This window comes from Asparagus officinalis, chromosome 9 (genome assembly GCF_001876935.1).
Source record: "Asparagus officinalis chromosome 9, Aspof.V1, whole genome shotgun sequence".
NCBI classification, from domain to species: Eukaryota; Viridiplantae; Streptophyta; class Magnoliopsida; order Asparagales; family Asparagaceae; genus Asparagus; species Asparagus officinalis.
In genome coordinates this window covers 5,758,304-5,781,529 of record NC_033802.1, presented here as the reverse complement: position 1 = coordinate 5,781,529, position 23,226 = coordinate 5,758,304, and the positions used below count along the sequence as shown (strand labels likewise).

The window sequence follows — 23,226 nt, the reverse complement described above, 5'->3', positions numbered from 1 at the left end:
TATTTATCATTGGAAAATAAAACATTTTCATCTATGCTAAATTATGTAGTACAAATTTGAATCCTCCCTGTTGTATAATATAGTGAGGAATGGTGATTCATTGTTGTCACAACTGCTAATTATCTATTTAATAATTGTGATTAACCGGTTTCGATCCCCAACAACAACGTCCTTTTAGTTCTTTTTCAGAGCAGAAGTTTTAATTTTTGGGCCGAAAACATTTACAAAGGTTCAATTTTTGGGCCGAAACGTGCAACATCTAATAATAATTTGCAGTCTTTTATTTATAGCACAGAAACGATAAAAAAACGTGTTACGGATTTATTTGACACTTACTTTCAATTGAGGGATGATGTAGGGCTTTAGGAGAACTCTACATTAGGCATCTCATAGAAAAATGTCTCTCCAACTATCTATCTTTGAAATTCCATTTTTTTAAAAAAGTAACTTTGAAATTTCTCAAAAAAAATATTTATCTTTGGAAAATAACACATTTTCATCTATGCTAAATTATGTAGTACAAATTTGAATCCTCCCTGTTGTATAATATAGTGAGGAATGGTGATTCATTGTTGTCACAACTGCTAAATACGTCCTTTTAGTTCTTTTTCAGAGCAGAAGTTTTAATTTTTGGGCCGAAAACATTTACAAAGGTTCAATTTTTGGGCCGAAACGTGCAACATCTAATAATAATTTGCAGTCTTTTATTTATAACACAGAAACGATAAAAAAACGTGTTACGGATTTATTTGACACTTACTTTCAATTGGGGGATGATGTAGGGCTTTAGGAGAACTCTACATTAGGCATCTCATAGAAAAATGTCTCTCCAACTATCTATCTTTGAAATTCCATTTTTTTAAAAAAGTAACTTTGAAATTTCTCAAAAAAATATTTATCATTGGAAAATAAAACATTTTCATCTATGCTAAATTATGTAGTACAAATTTGAATCCTCCCTGTTGTATAATATAGTGAGGAATGGTGATTCATTGTTGTCACAACTGCTAAATACGTCCTTTTAGTTCTTTTTCAGAGCAGAAGTTTTAATTTTTGGGCCGAAAACATTTACAAAGGTTCAATTTTTGGGCCGAAACGTGCAACATCTAATAATAATTTGCAGTCTTTTATTTATAACACAGAAACGATAAAAAAACGTGTTACGGATTTATTTGACACTTACTTTCAATTGGGGGATGATGTAGGGCTTTAGGAGAACTCTACATTAGGCATCTCATAGAAAAATGTCTCTCCAACTATCTATCTTTGAAATTCCATTTTTTTTAAAAAGTAACTTTGAAATTTCTCAAAAAAAATATTTATCATTGGAAAATAAAACATTTTCATCTATGCTAAATTATGTAGTACAAATTTGAATCCTCCCTGTTGTATAATATAGAGAGGAATGGTGATTCATTGTTGTCACAACTGCTAATTATCTATTTAATAATTGTGATTAACCGGTTTCGATCCCTAACAACAACGTCCTTTTAGTTCTTTTTCAGAGTAAAAGTTTTAATTTTTGGGCCGAAAACATTTACAAAGGTTCAATTTTTGGGTCGAAACGTGCAACATCTAATAATAATTTGCAGTCTTTTATTTATAACACAGAAACGATAAAAAAACGTGTTACGGATTTATTTGACACTTACTTTCAATTGGGGGATGATGTAGGGCTTTAGGAGAACTCTACATTAGGCATCTCATAGAAAAATGTCTCTCCAACTATCTATCTTTGAAATTCCATTTTTTTTAAAAAGTAACTTTGAAATTTCTCCAAAAAAATATTTATCATTGGAAAATAAAACATTTTCATCTATGCTAAATTATGTAGTACAAATTTGAATCCTCCCTGTTGTATAATATAGTGAGGAATGGTGATTCATTGTTGTCACAACTGCTAATTATCTATTTAATAATTGTGATTAACCGGTTTCGATCCCCAACAACAACGTCCTTTTAGTTCTTTTTCAGAGTAAAAGTTTTAATTTTTGGGCCGAAAACATTTACAAAGGTTCAATTTTTGGGCCGAAACGTGCAACATCTAATAATAATTTGCAGTCTTTTATTTATAACACAGAAACGATAAAAAAACGTGTTACGGATTTTTTTGACACTTACTTTCAATTGGGGGATGATGTAGGGCTTTAGGAGAACTCTACATTAGGCATCTCATAGAAATATGTCTCTCCAACTATCTATCTTTGAAATTCCATTTTTTTTAAAAAGTAACTTTGAAATTTCTCAAAAAAATATTTATCATTGGAAAATAAAACATTTTCATCTATGCTAAATTATGTAGTACAAATTTGAATCCTCCCTGTTGTATAATATAGTGAGGAATGGTGATTCATTGTTGTCACAACTGCTAATTATCTATTTAATAATTGTGATTAACCGGTTTCGATCCCCAACAACAACGTCCTTTTAGTTCTTTTTCAGAGCAGAAGTTTTAATTTTTGGGCCGAAAACATTTACAAAGGTTCAATTTTTGGGCCGAAACGTGCAACATCTAATAATAATTTGCAGTCTTTTATTTATAACACAGAAACGATAAAAAAACGTGTTACGGATTTATTTGACACTTACTTTCAATTGGGGGATGATGTAGGGCTTTAGGAGAACTCTACATTAGGCATCTCATAGAAAAATGTCTCTCCAACTATCTATCTTTGAAATTCCATTTTTTTTAAAAAGTAACTTTGAAATTTCTCAAAAAAAATATTTATCATTGGAAAATAAAACATTTTCATCTATGCTAAATTATGTAGTACAAATTTGAATCCTCCCTGTTGTATAATATAGTGAGGAATGGTGATTCATTGTTGTCACAACTGCTAATTATCTATTTAATAATTGTGATTAACCGGTTTCGATCCCCAACAACAACGTCCTTTTAGTTCTTTTTCAGAGCAGAAGTTTTAATTTTTGGGCCGAAAACATTTACAAAGGTTCAATTTTTGGGCCGAAACGTGCAACATCTAATAATAATTTGCAGTCTTTTATTTATAACACAGAAACGATAAAAAAACGTGTTACGGGTTTATTTGGCACTTACTTTCAATTGGGGGATGATGTAGGGCTTTAGGAGAACTCTACATTAGGCATCTCATCGAAAAATGCCTCTCCAACTATCTATCTTTGAAATTCCATTTTTTAAAAAAGTAACTTTGAAATTTCTCAAAAAGAATATTTATCATTGGAAAATAAAACATTTTCATCTATGATAAATTATGCAGTACAAATTTGAATCCTCCCTGTTGTATAATATAGTGAGGAATGGTGATTCATTGTTGTCACAACTGCTAATTATCTATTTAATAATTGTGATTAATCTTGAGTTGAAAGAATAAAAATAAGTGCAAATCACATGGAATATAATCAAAATGACTTATAATCGTCAAATAAACAATAGACGGTCATGATCTAAAACGCGGACCCTTCATTATGTTTTTGTTGATAAACTTTTATAAATTGTAGACGTACATGGCGTAGCATTTCACCCATGGCTCCTCACAGGCCCACGTTTCTCTCGTAATATATTACTGCTGTAGTTAACAGCCCACCAATCATAAAGGTTAGTTACATTGTAACATCAAATGATGTTATGGAGGAACCGCGGCCTTAGGCCCTGCACAAGTATGCAAACGAAAGGCCCGTATATCTGTAACACCCCCTCAAACTTTAAGCGGGTCAAATTAAATCAGTTGAGGGGTCATTTTTAAGTAACAATTCAAGCAATTTGACCTAGTGTAGCTTTTATTTGAGGGTAAAAATAAACTTCTTTGCGAAGACGAGACGGAAGGATGGATGCGTGAGAACAAAACTAAAAAATTTTCGTTTGGCTGTCACACTTCAATGCACAGCGGCAAACGATCAAGTGCAAAGTTCTTCCGCTGTATGTTATCAAATGAGCCAACAAAATGGAAGGACGGTAAAAAGTCATTCGGTTTTTCAACTAATGGGCGTTGCATTTGAGCCCTAAGAAGTACATATGTAGCTCTTTTATAGGAGTCAGACAATATGTGAGATTTAACTTCATTTTGAAGAGAAAGTCCATACTGAAAGGGTGGCCTGTTGTTTTGATACAGGAGATCTACATGACCGAGACGGCATCAACGGACAATGACTCGACATCTCAACTCGAGTCGACGGCCGAGACGACTAAACAGATGGACGAGACGAGACTCGACCCAAACCAGCAATGCATATGGACTTCCTCCACCGCCTGAGGGGCGACAAATTAAGGGAACAGGTCCATGGGCGGATTGTGGATGCATGGGGGCGTCGTAGGGGGTGCCTTCATCCAGCGTGATATCTCGACGATTGGAATCATCGCTCCCGCACGCACATTCAGAATTATTTTCATCATAGGAGAGGCAGAAGGCTTAAGCATTCATCGTACAAATGACTTCATCTTAAATTTGAGGTGTTTAGTACCAAGAATCTTTTAGTCCAGATCGCCTCCTCGTCGTTGATGGCGTAAGTTTTGCATGACTGGGATTCGCTTGGTTCACGGCGAAAGAAAGTCCGAGGCAAAGCTTCTTCTTTGATCCCGCGATCCGCCCGGTCACGTACACAGTTTCCTTCGCCCCGCTCGACCCTCAGCTCCTCATTTAGTTCGTTTGAAAATGAAAGCTTTTGTCTTCATAACACAACTGGTGATTGATTTAGTTTGCCATGAGTTAGTTAAATGCTACTGTAGTTATTTAGAGAATTTGGAAAAATGTGAGCAGCACACGGAACTGGCAAACAAATGCTTCTGTTACTGGATAAACTGCAACGACTGCAGCAATTTCTCCCTACAAGTAAAAATCTAATCACTTATCCGGCAATCACGCTACTAATTAGTAAAAATCTAAGTAGAATTAAGATGCAATATTTACTGGTATCCCTTAACTTCCAAGCAACAAAAAAAAAACACGTCCTTAGTTTCCTCTAACTTGAGACATTAATACTACAAATAATATGTTTGTAATATAAACTCTTCCGACATTTTGACCGGAGCTAAATATAGGCAAAGTTTTCAATATACTGCTGCTCTCATAATAAGAAAACTCCATCAGAAGTCGAGCGCTTAAAGTGTTTCAAAAGTAGAATGAGCTCCAAGAGGACAGAATCACGAGCGCCGCTCGGGTTTCGATCCGAGCCCTCTGATTGATATTTCTGCAGATGGGAACATTGGTGGGTGACTGAGAGTACAAGTTGAATAAGGGGAATGAAGGGTTTAATTGCGGATACACTCCATGTACTTATCACTTTTGTTGTGTTTTATTAGCACACACGCCCTATGCCCTATGGTCACGCTGATGGTTTCACATTCCAGACATTTGGCAAGAACGCTCTCGCATGATCCCCATAAGCATTTAAAACTAGTGAAAAGATGGAATCATCAGCATGACCAGTGGATGTATGTGCTACTATGACATAGCAATAACGATAAATAGCTAAAACATCGTAAGTGGTGCATCTGCAATTAACCCTAGAACAGAATAAGTGGAGGTCCAGATTCTTACCACAGCTAAACCGGAAAGAGAGCCTTCACCAGTGCCGTCGTCCAGTAAACTTCTGCACTTGGTATGCTTTTGGAGTAGATGTTTCAATGTGACCAGCGCTGCACAGTGGCCGAAGTAGCGTCACAACATTATTAATGACGAAAAATTACAACCGTCCCTCAATGAATTTTATAATTTTTTGAAAAAAAGTACATAATCATGTTATTATTAAGAGCATATGTTCGAATATAAAAGCTATAAACATTAATTTGTTTTCCCCAATAAAATAATGATGAAATCAAGGTTTACACAAAAATATAACAATTTCAAAAATTCCCCTACTACGTAATAAGATAAAATAAACAGTAAAGCTAATGCATAAGTTGATAAAGTTGGGAGAAAGGTTCGACCTCATGGTGATTTTTCTCAGTGTGGAATTGAGGCTAATAGATGATGGGGAGGTGAAAAGAGGAGTGCTGCCATGGTTTCCATTATGTATAAATAAGGTTGTTTTGCTTAAAAGTTCAACCTTCTCAACTATATCAACAATCATATCTTATGGAAAACAGTTTAAGTTGTAACCAACAGGTGCTAAACAGCAAAAGCCGTTTCACTGAGAAAAAGCACGCACAGAGACGAAGCTAGAGGCTTAAGGGCATGGATATTCAAAAGAACTAAATCATGACATATTTAAGAATACTTCTGAATCTCTGATCAGCTACTGTTGAACAACAATAGGAAAATGATTCACGCAAGAGTTGTACTCACAAGTTGTCATCAGGGTTCATTGTTCGGTCGGATTGCAGCATTCTTCTCCTCCGTAAGCCCTGAAATTAAACCAATTGTCTGGGTAAGCATAAAAAAGAACTTCAATTTTCATTATATGCTGTATGGAATAATTGGAAATATGCTGGATAAAAAAATTTATCCATAAAGGAAGTTCAATTATAGCCATAGTATGCAGAAACCAACTATTAAAGAGAAATAAAATAATTACTGTAGCAAAAGAATTTAAATACTCACATTGCCAAATTCCCATGAAGCGTTCCCACAGGAAAATCCCTCGTCACATCCTCCAGGAAACGGAGATGAAGGATTAGGCAGCGACATATACAACTGACAGCGAGATCTGATCCACCGTATTACCCGCCTCTTTAGAAAACTGAAAAAACCCAGTAGCATGCATCAGACTTTCAAACAATGGATTCAATAAGAAGTCGGGAACATGGTACACTATAGCGAACTACGACTCGGCTTCAATCATCCTAGATTCGCGTGGAACATGACCTGATTCAACAACTCCAGTGACCAGATTTAGAATTCAAAAACCAATTAAAATGTCGGGCAAAAAGCTCTTTTTAAAAGAATAAACAACAAAAACGTAAGAAATTAAGCATACAAATTATGCATATCTTAATTGCAACATGGTTCTCAAGGTTCTATTACCATTACTGATATCAACTAGCATTTAAGAACCAAACCTAAAGCATACCATGTTTCCTGGCGTACCATGTAAGCCTACCCCCTCGTACATGATTCCTAATGAGTGGTGTACCATGTTCCCGTACACGTCCCGTGAACAGGAACAAACTAGGTTCCATGCAATTCAAAAGAACCTGACAAGCCTCTTTAACAAACTTCATTTCATCTTCAAACTATGTATCCTCCTTAGTTCCATCTACATTCATGCATAAACCACTCTTAAGATGGGGGAGACGAGCATAACATTATCCCATTAGCAAAGTACATGATGAAACCAAATTTTGCATCAACCTCAGCTTTAATTAATAACACAGACACTTTAATTCACACTGCTAATTCAAAATGGCAAAAGAGCCTAAAAAATCCTCTTGAACAAAAGGAACAAAAACAAGTGCACAAACCCAGCACAATCTTTAAATTCGAAACAAAAACAAGCAAGCACACCCAATTGCATAATTACGACCTCATATACCAAAATTGAAATGAATTAATAGATATAATATTTGATTAGATTACCATTTCATGTGTAATATCCTTTCTAGTGGCTCCTTCGAAGATAATGACACCCTCAACAAAAAAGCAATCTTTGCATTGCATGTCAGAAGGTGCTTCGCTTTGCGCTTGCATTGTAACTATAAAATAAATTACGTAATTAAACTACACCAGAAGGAGATAAAAAAGGACAGAACTCTATAAAAATTGTAAACATACCCACAACTTTGCACATTGATCGAGGTAAGAGGATCTAGCTGCTGGGCCGAACGATGTAATCCACCCAGTTGGACTCCCTAGACTAAATCAAGGCAAAAAAGAAAACAGAAACATCAACTATTAAAAAAGGACAGAACTCTATAAAAATTGTAAACATACCCACAACTTTGCACATTGATCGAGGTAAGAGGATCTAGCTGCTGGGCCGAACGATGTAATCCACCCAGTTGGACTCCCTAGACTAAATCAAGGCAAAAAAGAAAACAGAAACATCAACTATTTATTTTTAAATCTTTATTTCCTTTTTGAATCTAAGTAAATAATTAATGAGAATTACCCTAAAGGCGACGTGATCATCGGTTTTGTTGGATAACTGGATAGAGCAGCTAATCTGCTTCTCTAATTCGACTGCTCAAACCAAAATCAAGAAATTAAATAAAGGAATGAGACTAGAACAAGAAAACACTAAAATTGTTCCAAGATCAAAAGCAAACTTTTGATAAGGGGAAAAGGAATTACATGGGAATTCGAGTTGGGGAGGTTCAATCTCAAGTAGCTCGCCGGCGCTTACTTTGAGATCAATCGATCGATCAACCAGTGATGGTGACACATAAACAGCTTGAAGTACGACCTCATCGATCATATTACCTGACTCTTCAGTAAACTGAGAAATCCAATTGCATGCATCACTCCCGAACTTTGGATTCAATAAAAGATGACAAGCCTCTTAAATGAACTAAGCAAATTTTAGGGTTTTTTCAATATTAGTCCCTTAAATCTTTAGTAATTTGATATTAGTTCCTCAAATCTTCATTTTGTGTTGATATAACTCTATTAGGTTAGGGTTAAACATAGTACACTCTGTTAGGTTAGGGTTAAAAATAGTACACGCCCCCCCTGTTACTCTCATTGTTCTCCAAACTCTTCACATTGTCCTCTAAATTGTAATTCAGCCGAAACTCATCAAAGCTCCCATCATCAGCCCCTCTTCCTCCTCATTCTTCTCTCCCATCAAAGTGGGTTGAGCTCCAATCGAAAGACTAGCCTCAAGGGGAATCAAAATCTTTGGCCCGTTAACAAACTGAGGGGGAGAAGAGAAAGGGGAAACAGGTATGGGCTTTGGGGGAGAGTCATTAACGGGTTTGGGTTTGTTGAGTGAGGGTCGTAAATGTCAAATTATGGATGAGGGTTAAACATAACGGAATATTCCCCTAATTCTAGGGATGTCAATTTTAACCCATACCTATTTACCCACCCGACCCACCCATTAATTGGCCCGCCCAAAACCCACCCATTTAGTTAAATGGGTCTAATCGGGCGGGTGTATTTTAAATAATACTAAACGGGCGCTAAATGGGCGGTGTATACTCACCCGTTTGCCCGCCCGCCCTTATTGCCCAAACTGAAACCCTAAAACCCCAATCTCGTCCCCAATCCACAACGGAGCAACCGAGCTCTCTTCCGCCTCAATCCCGACCCCAATCCCTCCTCCGCCTCCTCCGCCGCCGCCTCAACCGCCTCTCGAACCCGACGCCGCCTCCATCACCAAGGTGAGCTCCGCTTCCTTCATTCTCTCGTTTCCTGTTCTTTACTTCTCTTTCTCAATGATTTTGATTAATTTCCATCGTATCTAGAGTTTTTTCTTTAATCGTGCTTGATCTTGCGTGCTACTGGTGAGTTAGGTTTCTTGAAGAAGAAGGTGGATCTTTGCTCGATCTCGGCCTCATTACTTGAGGAGTTCCAGGTTGAGCTCCTCCACCTCCGATCTCAGCTTGACCTCAAGCTCGATCTCAGCACCAAACTCATTTTACATTGTTTTATCTTGAGGTATTGTCTTCCTAATCTCATTTTACATTGTTTTGATTTGATCTATAAAATATTTTCTGGATCAATTACATGATAAAAGATGAAAAATTGCATTTTGGTGCATAATCTTCGTGATTTTGATGATTTTAGGATGAATAGGCTCTAGTTTCTGTTTTAATTTTATGCTAGTTTTGTTGGTTTTGTTCATTTATATGAAGTTGTTCATCAAATTTAGCACACGAAGAAAAACTTGTTAAATCATCAAAGGGGTTTCGTTTCTTACATTATATAAAATTTTGGCATGATAAACGAGGAAGAACTTAACATAAATTGTTTCTTACATTATATAGAATTTTTTTTCCTTCTTCTAATTTGAAGCTCATGGAACCAAAGTTCCTGTGAGATGATCGTTTCATTTTAGGGAACTGATTCATCTTTAAGGGCCTGTTTGGGTTTCCAGAAATCATACTTTAGTCCCAACAAGGGTCATCCAAACCTATTCTTTGACCTTAAAAAAAGCAAAGTTCCATTTGTTCGTGAGGTAACTGGCCATGTCCTTTCAGAGAAACTAATCTTCATCAGTTAGGCTTTTTTGGTCAGTTGATTTGTTTAAATTGTTCTTATTTTTTCTAAACTAGAGTCTATTCTAATCAAGGAGATTACATAAATAGATCGGCTATTCTAAACTACAGTCTATTCTAAATTAAAACTGATACGTCAATTAAAAAAAGTTGCCTTACATCTAACTCTCAACATCAGATCTCTTTGTAAATCATGTGCCATTGAATCAAGTATAATAACAAGTGAATAAGATCAGTCTTCGTAATTCTTGTTATATTATTAGCGACATATGAATTATTACACCAACCAATTACTGCTTTTATATTATTTTGTGCCTTTATTATGTGTTTGCTACCCAAAATTGATGTGCTATTAGCGACATCCCAAATAGGTTGCAGATTGACAGGTATTCTCCTATTAGCGACTTATGTGCATATCACAGCTGCATATGATCCATATCTGTCATATTTTACTCTCAGAAACTATCAGGCAAGAACAAAAAATTAGCTTTCAGTTCTTGCCAAAGACAAAAGATTGAGAACAAAGAAAAAACACATGAAAAGAAAATAAATTTAGCCTTCCTTATCGTTGAAAAAACAGTACTTTGATGTTTAGGGAAAAGCCAGAGATATGTTTATGATTCTCATATCCTGCCTCAGAGACCAATTCAATCCTACAACAACAGTCTCTTTAGTGACCTTGAGTATACGTGTATGCAGGTCTATTAGATTCATAACCAGACTTTCTGCCTATATTCTCTCCTCAACTACGAACTCAGAGGTGTTTTTTAATAAATATTAAATTTAGAGATGGGTGCCAGCTTGACAAATGGATAAAGAATCAGCCAAATCTTTTCACGGGGCTTTCCTAGAATAGAGGTCTGTATAATAGCCGACGCTTTCAATCCTGTGTAGCGAGTAAAAGGTTTAATCTAGATAACAATTTATTTGTAAAGAATCGTTCGTATATAGTTGTTCAAAATATTGTAGACCACAATCAGCACATATACTATCAAATGCATGGATCATCATGCGTTTCTATCAACTTTTGGAAGGGTTCTAAGCTCAAGCCTATAGTTTAAGACTTTAAGTCAAGTGTCAGGTGTCAGTAAATTTGCATATAAAATATGCAACCCTGAGTAATGCCAATGTGAATCCTCTTTGGAAAAACAGAAAAAGGAAACTTACAATTGCTTTTGGAGGTAAAGGTGAAGCGCTAACATCCGCCTTGGCTACTGGAGCTTCAGTAAATTTGCATAATATGGCACAACCTTTATTATATAGAAATTCTGTAGATGCGTGTGTTGGATTGCGATAGTTGGTTCGTTGTTTGTGATGGCTTGTCCTTGGTATACTAATGGTGTGGTTAGGGCATTGTCAGTGTTTGGCTATGCTTTCTTTTGTGCTCCCTTTGTGTGGGCATCAGTGGTGAAGGTCGTGACTTCTTTGCATCTTGTTTTTGAAAGGGAGGGTTTTTTTCCTAGATTGGGAGAAAGCTTACAGACTCCTCAGTTCAGCAAGCTGTACTGATGTTATTTATTATTTTTGGAAAGATTTTGGGATTTTTATTCCTGTATCACTTGTGTATGAATACGAGTATATTCGGTATATTTTAATACCTTACAGAAGAAGGGGGAGGGGATGCAATTGGAGAATGTATAGTAGTTCTCATATCAGGCAGCAGGAGGCTTACCAAGACCGTTTAGTTGGTGTCTCTCCTGCTGTGTTCTGATATTTCATTATTTATCTGAAAAGGGAATATTTGGGTCATTCAACTGCTGCTGCAGCAAATGTTCGAAAATTGAACAATTAACCAAGTAAAGTTTCATGATTTTTAGTTGCATTTGGAGCTGAAGTTGCTGTTGTTGCTGATGCAATTCTTGTTGCTGCTGCAGCTATTGAAGATGATGTTGCTCCTCTAACTGAAGTTTCAAAAATTGCTCTAACTCTGGCATATACTGGTTAACTGACTGTTGATGCTGCAGAGAACCTTGAATTTGTTCAATAAATGGCACAGACGAATTCTGACGAGAAAGCAAGCGCTGCTGCTGAAGCTGCTGTTGCTGTTGCTGCTGCTGCTGCTGCTGCTGCTGCTGCTGGGTCTCCCATGGCTTTGTTGGTGTTGTTGAATCCTGCAGCTTATGTGGTTCCGTCTATAATATAACGGTGGGATTCATATCTCTCCACCACAAATACCTATATAGGGAGAGATCGTTTCCTTTATCAACATCACCTGATTTGTTTAGCTAATAATTGTTTTTTTAATTTGAGTATCAAATGTTAATAAGGTAACTCATGGATACTAGAATTTTAGAATGAATCATGTATTACCACTCATTAACAATTTTGAAAGTAGTGCACTATTCGACATACACGAAGCATTTAGTTAAATTTTAGAGGGTGTGTCCGTCAATATGAAACTTGACAGCAGTATGAGGGGTCCATGTGAAATTAACCACGTTTCCTCCGTCCAATTAATTTTCATCAATTTTCAATTGTCAAACTGAACGGCAGCAAATGTATTCGTTTTCAAAATTTACTCTATTTTAATTAGCATTCCCTTGCCGAATAAAACTTAATAAAATAAATAGTTAAGAAAGATCCGTATAATAATAGGCCATGATTTGATTTGTAGATTGCCTTATTATCCTTTCAAAGTTATGATTAGCTATTGTCAAATTGCCCTCAACCACTTGTATACTCAGTCTGCAATATTTCCAACTAACATTGAGGCTGCAGATGAAGATTGCCACGCTTATGGTTTCGTATGGGCAAAACCTTATCATCACTTAGGTTAGATAATTAGATTGTACTATCTCTCTGTTTTTTTAATGATAAAGTTACAAGAGAGAGCGCCCACATATAGATAGAAAAACCAATCATGAAAGCACAAATTTTCAAACGGTTTGACAATTTGCTTATGTTCAATGATGTATTAGAGTTTCTTTCATTTTTTTTTCTGATAAAGTTACAAATTAGTAATCTATAAGTGCAAATTGACAATTCATTAGGTATTTTTATCAAATGAACAGAGTTGATTTTTGATGGAAAAACTTAATTTTTGTTGGAAAAACAAAAAAGTATTATAGAGTTTTATGATTTTGGGGATCTATTGTGGGCGACGGAAGTGATTATGCCTCCATTGACCACACAAATATTATTGTCGTCTCATGAAAATATTCCTGATTTTTTTTGTCTACTTTGGTATGAAAGGGCTGTTCTTATGATGAGAGTTCCACCTTTATTGTTAGAAGGTGATTGATCTCCTATCAAATAAAGTGTACTCTCAAAGAGTCATTAGTAGACGGAAATTTCCGTCTAGGTTGCTCAATTTCCCGTCTAGGTTGGAACACGTAGACGGAATTCTGTCTAGTTTGCTCCGTCTAGGTTGGGACAAACTAGACAAAATTCCGTCTAGGTTGACCAACCTAGACGGATATCAACCTAGACGGAAGTAAGAAATCCGTCTAGGTTGGCAACCTAGACGGACTTTCGTCTAGGTTGATTATGACAACCTCGACGGAATTCCGTCTAGTTTGATTCATCCTAGACGAAATTCCGTCTAGATCGATATTTTTTCAGCAAAAAAATTATTTACAATTTGTATTTCCCTGTACAATTACATGAATACATTCAATAAATACTATACACATGAATACATCCAACCATCCAAATATAATCAAATCCAACATAATGCACAAATCCAACCATCCAATCCAAAATATACATCAACCAATTCCGTCTAATATATCCATCCAACAGCATATATACTAACAATGTACATGAATAAGATAAGATACACGACATGAATAAATGTAGTGTTATAACAAATAAAACTATTTATTGTATTAAAAATAAAAAAACCTCATCTATTATCGTCGTCGGCAGTATCTCTATCTCGGTTACGAGAACGGGTGCTGCTTCCTCCAATATCTCCACTATGAATGTTTAATTGAATAATCATTATGTGGAGTTTGATAACATATTAAATAAAAATAAATTTATAAATATAAGAAAAAATAAGGTAACTGAGCGTTGCTCTATCTAGCGCCGAAATTATCGACAATCAAGCTTATGATCCGTATGATACCACCATACACGCTATAAGGAATTGCACCGCCTAAATATTGTATAACATACCTCATGAGATCGTCCATCGAGTTCGCCATCAGCGCAACTCTAGTCATCTCATTAGTCACCTGAATATGCAGCTCCGGGTCAATCTTGTCAATCAAATACGCAGAGATAAATGCAAAAAATAACATAGATTGGAAACTGCTTGGGCTGCTCTCATTGATGTAGATGACGTGGAGGATGCTGTGGATGATCTCATGCTTATGCCGGGTGAAGCTCCAACACCATGCAGAGGATATCTTCCTCTCCTATTATTAGGGAGAAATAATATTAAATTTTGCTCTTCAATTCAATAATGTTAAACAAATATAAATAGGAACATAGTATTCAAATTGATTCGAATTTTTACCATCCATACCTATTATGACCCATCAGGTTCTGTGTGAGAGTGATGTTCTCCTCTGCAGAAAGCATGTGAGGGTCCGGCTCGGTTTGTTCCTCCTCCTGCGAAATGTACACAGATGCAGCCTCCTTGGATGCAGCCTCAAATCCCTCCTAAAGCACAAATATATAGTTAATTCAAGGTAAAAACTTAATTGGGGTCTTACAGCTTAATTAGGGCCCATAACTTAATTGAATAAATTAAGTATACCAAAGTGGACCCATGAAAAGCCGAGGCTTAACCATAATGAACACGAAGTTCCCTTAACTTCGAACGCAAGGTTCGACTGTATTGAGTACGAGACTCACTTAAGTACGAACGCAAGGTTCGTTTGAAAAATGAACGCAAAGTTCAACCTGAGCACGAACGCAATGTTCGACCTGAGAACGAACGCAAGGTTCGTTTAAAAAATGAACGCAGAGTTCAACCTGAGTACGAACGCAATGTTCGATCTGAGAACGAACGCAAGGTTCGTTTAAAAAATGAACGCAGAGTTCAACCTGAGTACGAACGCAATGTTCGACCTGAGAACGAACGCAAAGTTCGTTAAAAATGAACGCAGAGTTCAACCTGAGTACGAACGCAATGTTCGACCTGAGAACGAACGCAAAGTTCGTTAAAAAATGAACGCAGAGTTCAACCTGAGTACGAACGCAATGTTCGACCTGAGAACGAACGCAAAGTTCGTTAAAAAATGAACGCAGAGTTCAACCTGAGTATGAACGCAGAGTTCAACCTGAGAACGAACGCAAAGTTCGTTAAAAATGAACGCAGAGTTCAACCTGAGTACGAACGCAATGTTCGACCTGAGAACGAACGCAAGGTTCGTTTAAAAAATGAACGCAGAGTTCAACCTGAGTACGAACGCAATGTTCGATCTGAGAACGAACGCAAGGTTCGTTTAAAAAATGAACGCAGAGTTCAACCTGAGAACGAACGCAAAGTTCGTTAAAATTGAACGCAGAGTTCATCCTTGAGTACGAACGCAATGTTCGACCTGAGAACGAACGCAAGGTTCGTTTAAAAAATGAACGCAGAGTTCAACCTGAGAACGAACGCAAAGTTCGTTAAAAAATGAACGCAGAGTTCAACCTGAGAACGAACGCAAAGTTCGTTAAAAATGAACGCAGAGTTCAACCTGAGTACGAACGCAATGTTCGACCTGAGAACGAACGCAAGGTTCGTTTAAAAAATGAACGCAGAGTTCAACCTGAGTACGAACGCAATGTTCGATCTGAGAACGAACGCAAGGTTCGTTTAAAAAATGAACGCAGAGTTCAACCTGAGAACGAACGCAAAGTTCGTTAAAATTGAACGCAGAGTTCATCCTTGAGTACGAACGCAATGTTCGACCTGAGAACGAACGCAAAGTTCGTTAAAAAATGAACGCAGAGTTCAACCTGAGAACGAACGCAAAGTTCGTTAAAATTGAACGCAGAGTTCATCCTTGAGTACGAACGCAATGTTCGACCTGAGAACGAACGCAAAGTTCGTTAAAAAATGAACGCAGAGTTCAACCTGAGAACGAACGCAAAGTTCGTTAAAATTGAACGCAGAGTTCATCCTTGAGTACGAACGCAATGTTCGACCTGAGAACGAACGCAAAGTTCGTTAAAAAATGAACGCAGAGTTCAACCTGAGAACGAACGCAAAGTTCGTTAAAATTGAACGCAGAGTTCATCCTTGAGTACGAACGCAATGTTCGACCTGAGAACGAACGCAAAGTTCGTTAAAAAATGAACGCAGAGTTCAACCTGAGAACGAACGCAAAGTTCGTTAAAATTGAACGCAGAGTTCATCCTTGAGTACGAACGCAATGTTCGACCTGAGAACGAACGCAAAGTTCGTTAAAAAATGAACGCAGAGTTCAACCTGAGAACGAACGCAAAGTTCGTTAAAATTGAACGCAGAGTTCATCCTTGAGTACGAACGCAATGTTCGACCTGAGAACGAACGCAAAGTTCGTTAAAAAATGAACGCAGAGTTCAACCTGAGAACGAACGCAAAGTTCGTTAAAATTGAACGCAGAGTTCATCCTTGAGTACGAACGCAATGTTCGACCTGAGAACGAACGCAAAGTTCGTTAAAAAATGAACGCAGAGTTCAACCTGAGAACGAACGCAAAGTTCGTTAAAATTGAACGCAGAGTTCATCCTTGAGTACGAACGCAATGTTCGACCTGAGAACGAACGCAAAGTTCGTTAAAAAATGAACGCAGAGTTCAACCTGAGAACGAACGCAAAGTTCGTTAAAATTGAACGCAGAGTTCATCCTTGAGTACGAACGCAATGTTCGACCTGAGAACGAACGCAAAGTTCGTTAAAAAATGAACGCAGAGTTCAACCTGAGAACGAACGCAAAGTTCGTTAAAATTGAACGCAGAGTTCATCCTTGAGTACGAACGCAATGTTCGACTGAGAACGAACGCAAAGTTCGTTAAAAAATGAACGCAGAGTTCAACCTGAGAACGAACGCAAAGTTCGTTAAAAAATGAACGCAGAGTTCAACCTGAGAACGAACGCAAAGTTCGACCTGAGAACGAACGCAAAGTTCGTTAAAAATGAACGCAGAGTTCAACCTGAGAACCGAACGCAAAGTTCGTTAAAAAATGAACGCAGAGTTCAACCTGAGTACGAACGCAATGTTCGACCTGAGAACGAACGCAAGGTTCGTTTAAAAAATGAACGCAGAGTTCAACCTGAGTACGAACACAATGTTCGACCTGAGAACGAACGCAAAGTTCGTTAAAAAATGAACGCAGAGTTCAACCTGAGAACGAACGCAAAGTTCGTTAAAAAATGAACGCAGAGTTCAACCTGAGAACGAACGCAAAGTTCGACCTGAGAACGAACGCAAAGTTCGTTAAAAATGAACGCAGAGTTCAACCTGAGAACGAACGCAAAGTTCGTTAAAATTGAACGCAGAGTTCATCCTTGAGTACGAACGCAATGTTCGACCTGAGAACGAACGCAAAGTTCGTTAAAAAATGAACGCAGAGTTCAACCTGAGAACGGACGCAAAGTTCGTTAAAAAATGAACGCAAAGTTCAACCTTGGAACGAACGCAAAGTTCGTTTGAGGTAACCACCTCCTCAATTTCGCCATGAACCCTTAGGGTTTCAAACTGAAACCGCCGCCGTCAAACCCAAAAAAATCTTTGATTTTTATTTTCAAAACAGATCCAGAATTGGAAAAAATTGAAAAAAAATCAAAGAAAAATCCAAAAAATTACTGTTCACCGGCGATTTTTTCAGGTACTGTTCATACGAAAAAACTTTACTTTTCACCCGAAAAAAAAATTTTCGTTACTGTTCACCGAACATTACTGTTCATCCGAACCCAAAAATTGAATCTTTAACCAGAGATTTAAGATCAAAAATCCAATAAAACTTAAATCCCTAAGAATTAATCAAGGTGGCTCTGATACCACTTGATAGATCTACATCATAAAACTTAAGATCTAAAACCATATAGCCATGATTAATTCAAAGAGATTAACAAGGATCTAAAAGAGCGGAAGCTTATACCTGAATCCATTGCTTGATCTTGATTTTGGGTGTTGGATCTTCTAACCTTAGGGTTCTCTCTAAAACCGAATTTCTCTAGCTAGATGGGGGTGTAGAGAATTAGAGAATGTAACCCTAGGTTAGGGACCATAACCCCTTATTTATAGATGTTGTACTTTTGTAATTTAGCCCCTCAATAAATTACAATTACAACCTGGTATCTGCACATATAACCCCATGACTTATTTAAATACCAAATTAACCCAACTTAATTGATCACTTTAGTGGGTTATCCTGAAAGATAGCAATACACATTGATTAATCATATGTGCCCACAAATAGATTTATTAGATTAAATCCAACAGTGATTACATAGTATTTGTTGTGTGAGAGTTTTCGGTAATCTTGTAAACCGAGTGTGTAGAAGTTCCGGCTTCCAAACCAGATTGTGATAGTAGAGATCTCCTCGAGGTGAGGAGCGGGGACGTAGGTCGTGGTGACCGAACCTCGTGAACATATCGTTTGTTTGTGTTTTGCGTAGCGTTCTTTTTATTTGTGCTTAGTCATATCTTTCTTGCTCATATCTATCTTATATCATTCTTGCAAGAACAAATTAATCAATATTATTTTAATTAGCTTTTAATCAGGATTAGATTAGCATAAGACCCTAATCACCCCTCTCTATGGTCTAACAATTGGTATCAGAGCTTGGTGCTCTTTGATTTAAGGACTAATCGCCTTGAGTTAAAGATCCAAGTTATCGTTTTTGTGCTAATCTTGATTGCTTTTTCCTTCTTGCATATAATCTTATAGATATGTATGATGCAACTAGTCTAGGTTATGCTATTAATGTTGCTCATTGTTTGGATATTTTTCCCTATGCTCAATGACGTGTTAGATTCAAACTTTTTGTTTAATCTAAACAATTCGATTTATTGGAGATTATTGAGGATGCCTATGTTGTTCCCATTTTGGAAAAATTCAAATGGAGTAAAAATGATAAAAGATTGTTTAATATGAACAAGCTCTTGTTAGAATATTTGCTTAATGCTTTTCACTCATCGTTTTCTAACAAATTTGCTCATTTTGATAGTGCTTACGCCTTATGAAAATTTATTGGATATTATTACTTTTGATGAACTTGCTCTTGAGTTTGAAAAGTTACACAATTGCTATATTGATGTAAAGAGTAAGTATGTTAATATGAAATCCACTCATGAAACACTAGCTACTAAGTTTAATTTTATTGCAAATGAAAATATAATTCTTAAAGAATGCAATGAAAATTTGAAAATTGAAAATGCTAGTTTGCTTCATGAAAAACGTGATGCTATGTTAGAAGTAGATAAGTTGAAATCTATGATGAGTAATCTTGTTTATCCTACTTCTAGTAGCAATGCTTGTATGCACAATGATGAGTTGAATCAAATGAGAAAAAGAATATCTACCTTAGATTCAACACTAAATACTTGTATTGCTAATAATAAAAAGCTTATGGACTTATGTGCAAAGTTCAATGTTAATTCTTCTAAGAAACCTATTCACTATGCACATATGTATGACAAAATTCACAAATGTTCTATTTGCGGTCTTAAAGGCCATTTAGCCCAATTTTGTCATAATGCATAAAAGATTGATAAGTCTATTAATGATTGTGCATCCCATCAAGCTTCTTCATCACATACACATGTACACACACATAGTGTAAATCATAAACATGCTCATGTGTACAAATATGATTATTGTGGTCGTTTTGGTCATTTGGCCATGTTTTGTTTTGATTTGAAAAGAAATTCTCGTTTGCAAAATAATTACAAAGAAAATTCTATTTTTGCAAATGAACCACGTGCATTCCATTTCGGTCAACGCAAACCATTCAAAACTCTACATTGCACAAATTACAATCGTATGGGTCATGTTTACAATTTTTGTTTTGACCGTATCAGTGCACAAAATTCGCCCAAACGGATTCATAACCCTAGGGCATTGGATTTAAATGATAGGGGTCATGTCCCTAATCCTATTGGTACCAAAAATATTTGGGTACCAAAATGTGCTTAATTTCAAAATCTTAAATAACATAAGTTTTAGTCGTTTTTTTTCATGGTTTTTAAATGATTTTTGAAATTAAAATTTTAAATTTTACATATTGAATATATTTACTGATCTCTTGGACATATTATTAATATATACATATTTGAAATTATTTAAAAATAAAACAAGTTTAATATTTCAAAAAAATTTCATGTCCCAATATGTTTATGAATCTCTTGCGGTCGACCGATCGTGGATCTGCGGTCGACCGTATGAAGAATCGTTTTCTAGTTTAGTCACTGGATTTTCTGCGGTCGACCGCCGCACCCAATGCGGTCGACCGTACAGGGTTAATTCTGAACTCAGTTTTCGTTCTCTATTTCAGTTTTGGGTTTTGGTTTGATTTCTTCTTTGACCCGATTCGATCTCCACCATCGATCATTAGCTTGAACGCATCTGGACCATTGCCTTTTCCTCTAAAGAACCTGATCCTCTTCCTTCCTCTTTCATTCGTTCCCAATTCCCTCATCAAATCCGATCTCCCAGCTCTGTTCTTGCGGTTTGCCGCCATTCCATCTCTGGTCGCCCGCATCTGCTCTATTCTTCTCCTACGGATCTTTCATCGTGCTGGGTACATCCTTCTTCCATCTCTTTAAGTTTCTAAGTCTTGTTCTTGGTTTAGGGTTTCTTGCTTAAAATGCCTCCTTTGAAAAGATCTAAGTCTGATAATGTTCCTTTTCCTAATGTTGAGCACTACGAAGACTACCTGAGAAATACCCATCTTATTCCCAAGTACAGGGAGTTGTGCAAACTAAAAATTTTAGCTGGTAGGACTGTTAACTATGATGAACTTGCGCCCTATAATATTCCTAATCTCCTTAATGATGTTGGCCTATATCATCTCTTAGATAAAAAGAACAAAGAACCTCATTATCCCTTTCTTGTTTATCTCTTCTATGCTAATATATCCTCCTACACATCTGATGATAATGTTATATATCTTAGATCATATGTGAAGAACACCCAGATTGAGTTTTCTGCTGATGACCTTGCGGGTATCCTTAAGATCCCGACAAGTGATATTGACCTTATGTCCATTGTTCGTAATCATCCTTTTGTTGACAGTAAAATGTTTCTTCCCGGTTGTACCTATCCTATGAGCAATAACACCTTGAACCTGTTTGCGTCAAAAGTTGGTTTCATTGTGGAATTCATTATATCTTCAGTCGATTACAACAAATTCAAAAGAAATAGTCTTTTTATAAGACTTCTTTTACACAACAAAAGAAAAATTACAACTTTTTAGAAACAAACGCAGGATCGTTGTTTGGATCGCTGCTTGCATGGGATCTTTGCCTGTGCCGGGGGTGCGTTAGCCCGTGGACCACCGATTCACAGATTCTGATTGAATCGTGAAGGTTTTGGGAATTCTTCCTTCGTTTATCGAAGTAAGAATTTGAAAGCGAATATTTTATCGATGTAAGATGTTCACTCTTCCAAAGATCAAGTCTGAGCTTAGATCTCTAGGAATCGCCAAAAGTTTCTTGAGGATGTTTGTGAAGAAGGAAGACTCTCTCTCTTGCTCTAATCCACCAAAAGCTCAAGCCTCTTCTGCTCCAATCTGCTCTCTCTCCTTTATTTCGTGTCTAGGGAGGTATTTATAGGGGTCTCAGTGCACCACAGTTGAAACGGGGACAAAATAACTGACCGGCTGTTTTCTCTTTGGCCGCTGCAGTCTACACTGCCGCGGCTATTAGCGCGGCAGTATAGGGTGCCGCGCCAAAAGACGGCATGTTCACCAGCACGTTCTTCTCGTGCGTTGAACGCTCCTCTCACGATTCTTAAACCACTTTTTTCGTTGGCTAACTGCTTGTCCAGCGTCAGACACGTTCTATTTCTGGATATGCTGCAGCGCGTAGGCCTTAAAAATCATCTATAACTGCCTTGTTAAACCACCACAGCACTCCTTTATAATTATAGCCGCGCGCCCTAGCGTTTTGCCAGCCGCCCTAAGCCGCGCAACGACAGTGCGTGCCACGCGCTTAGCCGCGGCACTATACGCCTGTCGCACCTTAGCCGCGGCACTATGCGCTGTCGCGCCTTAGCCGCGACGCCATGGGCTGCCGCGCCACCTTGTGTTGCCTGATGACGTGTAAATTGTTCTCCCATATTGTTTTGAGTGGTATTTGGATGCCTACAAGCATTTTTTGACGCCTACAGATACCCCCTCCAAAGTATTCCAGACTCATTCTTTTATAGAGGAGTCTGGGATACTTTGGATAAGATAGATTTTATCTGCAATCCCTTCAAGGCTTGATTGAGTAGATCATACGGAAGGACCCATAAATGGCTTGAACTCTTGACTTCGTCATCTTTTAGCCTATTCAGTGCTTTATAAAATGGCTAAAATTCCTCCGGTGCCGCGTTTATCGCGTGATCGTCGTCGAAGTCTTGAATTAGAACTGCTATTGAAGAATGGAGAGATAGTTTATACTCATATACTTTATAAGTCTTGAATTAGAACTGCTATTGAAGAATGGAGAGATAGTTTATACTCATATACTTTATTGGAGTGTTCGGGAAATAGTTTAACCTCATATACCCGTTGGGAGGTAATCAGGTTATTCTTAAGAATATTCTGAATAATATTCTCCAGAAACTTCCTGTTAATGGTAGGGAAACAGTTTAGACTCGTGTACCTATTGGAGTAATATGATCTCTTTTTTTGTTGGTAGAGATGAACCCACTGATGGAAAGGGAGAATTTTATATTCTATCTCCTGGTCTCTTGTTTGTTGGTAGAGATGAACCCAGAATCGGAGAAGAAGAATTTTACATTCTATCTCCTGGTCTCTTGTTTGTTGGTAGAGATGAACCCAGAATCGGAGAGGAAGAATTTTATATTCTATCTCCTGGTCTCTTATTTGTTGGTAGAGATGAACCCATAATCGGAGAGGAAGAATTTTACATTCTATCTCCTGGTCTCTTGTTTGTTGGTAGAGATGAACCCAGAATAGGAGAGGAAGAATTTTATATTCTATCTCCTGGTCTCTTGTTTGTTGGTAGAGATAATCCCAAATTCGGAGAGGAAGAATTTTATATTCTATCTCCTGGTATC

The 23,226-nt window shown here is 37.1% G+C and overlaps 1 protein-coding gene and 2 long non-coding RNA genes across 3 annotated transcripts; 1 reads left to right on the top strand and 2 right to left on the bottom strand.

Annotated features, from left to right (window-relative positions):
• Positions 7,841 to 8,542, bottom strand: LOC109824106 (vesicle-associated protein 3-1-like). The gene is made up of 3 exons (XM_020390629.1): positions 8,208 to 8,542; positions 8,026 to 8,096; positions 7,841 to 7,929 (listed from the first exon to the last, which is right to left on the bottom strand). Exons 1-3 carry the CDS (start codon positions 8,329 to 8,331, stop codon positions 7,882 to 7,884), a joined length of 243 nt encoding a protein of 80 aa, XP_020246218.1. The 5' UTR covers positions 8,332 to 8,542; the 3' UTR covers positions 7,841 to 7,881.
• On the top strand, positions 9,088 to 11,985 carry LOC109824469. Its single transcript, XR_002242653.1, has 3 exons — positions 9,088 to 9,238; positions 9,371 to 9,515; positions 11,950 to 11,985. It is a non-coding gene; the product is annotated as an uncharacterized LOC109824469 (long non-coding RNA).
• Positions 13,753 to 14,640, bottom strand: LOC109824668. The gene is made up of 3 exons (XR_002242726.1): positions 14,547 to 14,640; positions 14,195 to 14,436; positions 13,753 to 13,992 (listed from the first exon to the last, which is right to left on the bottom strand). It is a non-coding gene; the product is annotated as an uncharacterized LOC109824668 (long non-coding RNA).